We start from the raw sequence: 7639 nt of genomic DNA, 5'->3' as shown, positions 1-7639 counted from the left end.
CCATTTATGCATCCGTGTGAACTAGGCCATTTGATTTTTTTCCTTTTTTGTTTGACTTGAAGGAAAAAAAAAAATACTATATATTTTAATCTTAAATTAGTTAGCACACATAAAATATTTACGTCAATCCAATAAATATAAAACATATACAATTTTTAAAATTTAACTATATTTAGATTATATATATTTTTAGTTTGATTTATTCATTCTTAAAGTTAATTATTTAATAGAAAAATAACATTGTGTAGCCATTGTAAAAATAATAGCTGAAAATGTATGAAATTTGTATATATACATATAAATATTCTGTATGTTATATATAAAAATTAAATTTTATATATTTTTTCGGCTATTTGATATAAGTAATTTTTGGCGCGGGCTAAAAGTGATAATAACCCTAATTTAATTAGGAATAAACACGTGATGCACAAATTTGTGACCTTTTTATACATAAGAAAGAAAGTTCAAATTTGACCCGAAAATTAACTACAAAGCAAACCGGGTCAATTAATCGGATCTCTCTCAAAGAAGATCCTCCACAAATATTCTCTTCTTCTCCCCTCTTCTAATAACACCCATTTCCTTTTGCTCACTGTAAGCAATCCTTCTCTTCAAATTAGCGTTCTTTTCCCTATTAGATCTATAAAAAAAGATCCATAAAACAAAAATCAATCTTTTTGCATATGCTGTAAAGAAACCCAGAACCAATATTTGGGCATGTCAGTGGCTGGAAAGGCCGCCGTAGAGCATGTGAATTTTCCGGGAATGGGTACAAAAGACCGGCCCGGATGTTGCAACCCGGTGAAGAAGTCCGGCCCGGTTTCAATGGACCATGTTTTATCAGCACTAGGTGAGACCAAAGAAGAAAGGGAGTCAAGAATCAGAAGTTTGTTCAGTTTTTTCGATTCGGACAATGCGGGCTACTTGGATTATGTAAAAATCGAAAAGGGTTTGTCTGCTATGCAAATTCCAGCTGAGTATAAGTTTGCTAAAGAATTGTTGAAAGCATGTGATGCTAATAAGGATGGACGGGTAGATTATCAGGAGTTTAGAAAATATATGGATGATAAAGAAATGGAACTGTATGGGATTTTTCAGGCTATTGATGTGGAGCATAATGGTTGTATCTTGCCTGAAGAACTGTGGGATGCTCTTGTTAAAGCTGGTACTTTACTGTCAATTCTTTTTAAGCCCTTTAAGTTCCTGTTTCATAGATTAATATTCCCTCTGTTTCAATTTATTTGTCTTACTTTGCATTTTAGTTTGTTTAAAAAAGAATGCCACTTCCTATAATTAGTAACTCTTTAATTCCAGTATGGACTATGACATGTTTAAGATCACAAGTTTCAAAGGGCATTTTGGTGCACTATACACATCTTTAGTTTAAGACCACAATATTCAAAAAATTTCTTACTAACACATAAAATGAAACGGAGGGAGCAGTTATGATGTCGTTTTTTTGTTCATTGGGAGGATAAGTGGTGTGGATGTAGAACTGTCTGTTGTGGTTCATAAAAGGAATACAAAAATCTATCTTCTGAGAATTTGTATTGTTGAGGTCTTAGAACTAGTGTGATAAGTCCTGATTGTTTGATCAGATTCATTTTTGGAAAGCTTTTGAACCTTGAATGGCTTTGCTGCGCAAGTTGAAGTTAAGTGATCAGCTGCCAAGCTGGACTTATTGGAAGTTTGTGGAATATCAATGTGCAGTATTCTGATACCTCTTGTTGGGTCCAGAGATACCCTCAGGAAAATTAACCACAGTTAGTTAATGAGAATAAACAAATGAATGAATCCGAGATTTTATGTGGAAAATCCTTCTCAAACCATGCACTTATTACACCAATACCAATATGTATGTCTCAAGTATCACAATGTTGTCGAGAGATTTTACCACCCAAAAGAGGAAGCTTTCCTCGTGTACCTAATGCACCAAGCTTCCTTTCACCTAGCTCTTATGTAGAACTTTCTCTTGTTGCAGTACTCGAGCTTCTCCGCTAAGAAGCCTACTCTCAGCATTTTCTCTGCGAAGTTTACGGCACATCCGAACACGTCTCCCAAGTCCCATTAGTTGCACCACTGTATAGAGTTCACTCATTGAGAAGATATGTCAAGTCGTCATAGAGGGATCTCAAGTCTTCTATCAGTCGTAACCTCACAAATGATTAGCCATATAGGGATTATATCTTTCTTGTCCACCTCAGTGCTGTCAAATGCTTGCTAGAATCGCGCTTAAGCTCTGAAGCTAGGTGCAATACAGTCTGAGCCTTTTGCTTAGCCGGCGCTTTAGTGCAACTAAAAGGCACTAAGGGCACCGCACACGCCTCATTACTAATGGGCCTAGTCCTGAAGAGGCGACACTAACTGATAAATATTTCACTTCGTAGTAAATTTTTCAAATTCCTTCTTGTTATTTATGTGTATAATTATTACTCTTGAGTTACATATATATTTTTTGTTTCATTTTATTTTTCCTTATCAATTTTTTTTTCTTATTCACTATAGCCGGCGCTTTATTTGCGCTTTACGCTTAAATCCCCGAAAACCCCCCGTTCGTTTTTTGCTTTTCGCCTTTGAAAACACTGGTCCACCTTACACTTTATTCTTAAATTTTCAAAACAGATACAGTGAACAGTGTCTGTGCATGAATAGTTGTCTGTAAGTATGAATAGTGACATTAGGCATTGATATACGTATATGTGAACAGAACTTATATTTGTTTATGCTTGGATGTATCAATGATGCTCACATGCTTCAATCCCTATACGCAATTGTCTTCTCACTTTGATACTAGTTGAGACCGGGAAAATAAAAAATTTCATGATAAACTTGCATCTCAAAGTAATTTATATTATCAATAAGTTCTTCATCTCTTAAAGTTTCCCTGATCTGGATATTCAAGTATTTTTTGGATGATTCTGGGCCTTGGAGATTGTGGTTCCCTTCTTGGCATTTTGCTGAATTTGGTTCTGAAATTGGTGGCTGAACTCTTGAGAGTCTCTTTACCAGGAGGGAAGCATTTTTTGGATTTTTTCATTTTGAATAACTCTAGGAAGCTGATCCCCTAGTCTGTTTGGCGTTTCTCAGTTTATTTATTTGTATTTTGATGAATAAAATACTTTAATCACAACAGTATGAGGGCCCCATAATGGTGCTACCATAGCTTTACAAATTACATGTCTATGAAGTTTTAGAATTTAATAAATTCAATAAGCCGTTTACATCGCCTTGATTACACACACACAACAAAAAAAGGTGTTTAAGCAACTATGGTTAAAAATCTGCATGACAATCAAGAAGTGACTTCATAAAAAACAATCAACAAGTGATTTTCCCTCATAGTACCTCCTAGTTTATTCCTTCCATAAGGACCACATAATGCATAGGAGAGTTGTTTCCCTAAGTTGTTCTCGTGCACCATATTTGAGTTTCGACTTTGTGTATGGTTGCAATCAGAGGCCGTTGCAATCTATTTTCCTCCATATTGAATCTCATTATTCATTTCCAGTAGATGCGATTTGTGAAGTAATAAGTTCCTCCCCTTATAGCATTTTCTTTAACTGATATCATCTATTTCTCTTGCAAGATGGTATTTAGAGCCTTTAGTTTTGGAAAAAAGTATCTTGGTGACGTATATGAGGGTAAGTTATCTGCATAACATCAAGCAGATTATGGGTATGACTGACTCGTCATACCTTATCACTTGATTATCAGTATAATCCTTGTTATCCCTTTTTTTTTGTGCGGGATAAGGAGCCGTTCTTAGCTGACTTGTCATTGTGATACACTTGAACACAGTTGAAACAAGGTAAAACGAGCACATCTGTGTAAAATCACTCCATAGCAAAATGATGCATTATGTTATTTTAGTTGTTTTTTGTTGCGAATGAGCAAGATGTTAATGTTTAACTGCTTGCAAGAATAATAGCAGTATTATTATGACGCATTGAGGTGCTCACTTCTCTAAGCTCAGATGGCTTTTGATTTTTCGTCGAGTCAGCTACTACTGTTTCGCCACTGTTAGTTTGATTTAGATGATGCTCTTGCACTTTCTTTTGTGGTGCCTGTGACTAAATTAATTTTTCTACTTGCTAATTTGGATTCAGATATGGCCATTTATGGAATAGTTCTCGAGGATATTTTTACAATTCTTAGATTTGGAAATATATGCAGAATAGATTGTCAATGCATATACTGAATTACATTGTGTAGTTGATAAGTTGGCCACTTGACGATGATATGATGCAATAATTCATATTTTTATGAGCTATATGATGTTTAAGATGGCCATGATGTTTCCCTACAAGTTACTCATAGTTGAGGAGACCTGTTCTGTACAATGAAATTAGTTCATTCAACTCTTTCTTTCCCTCCCATGCTCTAGACAAAGAATTAGGCTTAGATGAGCTTGAGATGGCAGTTATGTAATGAAGCTGGGGGGGGGGGGGCAGCATAATCAGGTCAAGATATGGTGTTTGACTAGTTTTCTGGTTTGTTTATTGACACTTCTGTAAGCATCAGGCAAATCAATTGTGTATGGATTGGTTTTTGAAATAATGAACAAAACAACACAACTATAGGCCTTGCTCCATACCCATTGGCTTCATTTGGGCCTGTTTCACTCTAATACTCAATAATTTTCTCTTAAAATAAGTGTTCTCAAATATTAGAGATTCTCTAGCTTTCATGCTTATCCCGAACTGAGTCACAAATCTCTAAACTAACTCAATGACATTTGATAAACATGGGACTATTGTCTGTGTACCAATAAGGTTTGAACCAAATTGCAACTGGTTGTTGTGCTTAAATTAATTTTGTTTCTTGAAAAGCTTTTTGGTTGTTTTTTTTTCCTTGCAAAAACAAGTTTTTTTTATCAAAACCATACACGGTGTTTAATTTTTAAAAACTTTTTCAAAGCAAATGGCGCTTCTATTCGAGCTTAATTGGTCCTGAATTTGCAGGGTAGAACAAAGTGTTATCCTTGTATGAGCTTCCCGATTAATTTTAAGAAATTGAGAGATTTCCTGTGCAAGAAATTTGGTAAGGTGCCTGACAATTAAGTCCTTCAAATGGTGCTTCCTGTCATAATTCTTTGTCTTTTTTTGTCCATTTTTCTAACAGATTCAGAAAATTTGTTTTATTTTTGTTAGCTTTCTGTATGACGTTGTTGATACTTTGTCCTGTAACTAATGTTACTGATTGGCCTTGGTAAATTTTCTGACACAGCTTACGGCTTTTCAGTATATTTTGGCTTCCCTGTCATGTATTAAGTTACCCTGCTCTGCTGGTCTATTTTTCTGTCTGCGGGACAAGTATCTTTTTTCAGTTTCATGCTTCCTCAATAAATGGGTGGCCCGGTAAAGGGTTTGCATTACAAATTGGTTCATCCATTTAATATCCACATGCTAATATCTCCTCTGCTATTCCTCAGTTATTTTGCTATGTGATTCCCATCTTTCAGAATCTATTTTTTTCTGGCTAGAAGAGTTCTCCATGCTCATTTCCATTTCTTTAGTTGTCTTCCTCTTATAAGCTAGGGCAGTTTCTTTCTTGCAGGAATAGAATTGGATGATGATGAACTTGCACGTTTTGTGGAGCATGTGGATAAAGATAATAATGGAATTATCACTTTTGAGGAATGGAGGGATTTTCTTCTACTCTATCCGCACGAGGCCACAATTGAGAATATTTACCAATACTTGGAGAGGGTATGTCTTGTTGATATTGGGGAGCAGGCAGTCATTCCGGAAGGCATCAGTAAGCATGTTCATGCATCCAAATACCTGATCGCAGGGGGAGTTGCAGGAGCTGCTTCTCGTACTGCCACAGCACCTCTTGATCGCCTTAAGGTCATTTTACAAGTGCAGACTACCCGTGCTTCAATTGGTCCTGCAGTCAAAAGCATATGGAAGGAAGGTCGTTTATTGGGTTTTTTCCGTGGCAATGGGTTAAATGTGATGAAGGTAGCACCTGAAAGTGCAATCAAGTTTTACGCTTACGAAACCTTGAAAAATGTTATTGGTCATGCCAAGGGTCAAGACCAAAGAGATATAGGAACTTCTGGTCGTCTTGTGGCTGGTGGAATGGCAGGTGCAGTAGCACAAACTGCTATCTATCCCATGGATCTTGTTAAAACTCGATTACAGACTCATGCATGTGAGGGTGGAAAGGTTCCTAATCTACGAAAACTATCAAAAGATATTTGGGTACAGGAGGGACCTCGGGCATTTTATAGAGGATTGGTTCCATCTTTACTTGGAATCATCCCTTATGCAGGCATTGATTTGGCTGCCTATGAGACTTTAAAGGATTTGTCAAAGATTTACATTCTTCATGATAGTGGTACAGCTCTTTAACTTGTTTCTTTTCAATTGCTACTACCTATTTTCTCCAATACAATGAAAAGTAATTTTTCTAAGAACTGCACATGGATGCAGAAGCCGGCCCTCTTGTGCAGTTGGGTTGTGGGACAATATCAGGAGCCCTTGGAGCAACATGTGTTTATCCTTTGCAGGTTGTTCGGACCAGGTAAATCTGCATTTAGATTCTTGGTGTGCAACAACTGTGATTTTTTTCTTTTTTTCCCCTTCTATTTGGACGGTGTAGCTCTCGGTTTATCATGTGATGGCCGTTCCTTTTTACTCTTAATCTGTATTCTTGCTAGAATGCAAGCTGATGCTGCATACGAAGGCATGTCTGATGTGTTCCGCAAAACACTTCAGCGTGAAGGTTTCAGGGGCTTCTACAAAGGACTTTTCCCAAATCTTCTAAAAGTTGTACCTGCAGCAAGCATAACGTATCTCGTGTATGAATCGATGAAAAAGAGTTTAGATCTTGATTAGCTGGTACAGAGCCGGCGACACATTGAGGTTCAAGATGCTAATGCTGCTGATGATGATGATAAATAAAATTATTTAGCTCATTGGTGATATGATTTTCAGAATCATACACTTGATTTTTGCCTCCCCATTGGATATCGACGGGGATTATAGTTATAGAGTTTCTTCTTCAGATTCAACTGACACATGACTACGTTGGCAATTGAGAATAGTCCTTCTTTACAATGTATGCCTGAGCTATTGGAAATGTCCTTTCTACACTTTTCTAAGTAAATGCAAAATGAATACAGTGAGATGTAGACCTTGAAATTTTTTGCTGTATGGATGATAGATGGGAGTGAGGTTAAGCTCATTGTGCTCTCTGCCCTTCTTTAGGTAGGCTTTTAGGTGCAAATGAAATTATTGTGATATGACAAAGAATTCCAATAGGTTGGGACTGCAAAGAGGTTCTCTTATGCTCTAAAGTGGCTAAACACAGCAATAATAAATGTACTATAAGTTAAATAAAGAACCTTTTAATATTTTGCCAATTTGCTGACCTTTTTTTAATAAGTATTCTCAAATATGTAGTTGTCATGTTACAAATTCAAGAAACATTAATCTCAAAAAGAGCTTAAGAAATGTAAAAATAGCACGGGATAGCCAGTTTTCGGACCGCTCATTCAAAAATAGCTAGCGTTTGTAAAGTCATTGTAAGATAACCATTATTTTGCTGCAATACGGAAAGTTCTAGCATAATATAGTGGAGATCGGTGCACCTGTGTATGAACTTCCAGCATATTATGCTGGAACTCCAACAC

General features: G+C 36.4%; 1 protein-coding gene across 1 annotated transcript; it reads left to right on the top strand.

The window, feature by feature from the left end:
- Positions 1-472: 472 nt before the first annotated feature.
- LOC107802427 (calcium-dependent mitochondrial ATP-magnesium/phosphate carrier protein 2-like) lies at positions 473-7279 on the top strand. The gene is made up of 4 exons (XM_016625939.2): positions 473-1165; positions 5557-6342; positions 6438-6528; positions 6665-7279. The coding sequence occupies exons 1-4, from the start codon at positions 718-720 to the stop codon at positions 6840-6842; spliced, it is 1503 nt and encodes a 500-aa protein (XP_016481425.1). The 5' UTR covers positions 473-717; the 3' UTR covers positions 6843-7279.
- Positions 7280-7639: the final 360 nt, after the last annotated feature.

The sequence above is a fragment of the Nicotiana tabacum genome, chromosome 8 (genome assembly GCF_000715075.1).
Source record: "Nicotiana tabacum cultivar K326 chromosome 8, ASM71507v2, whole genome shotgun sequence".
NCBI classification, from domain to species: Eukaryota; Viridiplantae; Streptophyta; class Magnoliopsida; order Solanales; family Solanaceae; genus Nicotiana; species Nicotiana tabacum.
The sequence above is the reverse complement of the archived record's forward strand: the minus strand, read 5'-3'. Positions and strand labels throughout refer to the sequence as shown.

Excerpts from the sequence above, each read along its gene's own strand:
- LOC107802427 (XM_016625939.2), top strand. The coding sequence starts at position 718 with ATGTCAGTGGCTGGAAAGGCCGCCGTAGAGCATGTGAATTTTCCGGGA. Across the intron at positions 1,166-5,556 it reads GGATGCTCTTGTTAAAGCTG|GAATAGAATTGGATGATGAT; the intron begins GTACTTTACTGT and ends TCTTTCTTGCAG. Across the intron at positions 6,529-6,664 it reads TTGCAGGTTGTTCGGACCAG|AATGCAAGCTGATGCTGCAT; the intron begins GTAAATCTGCAT and ends TATTCTTGCTAG.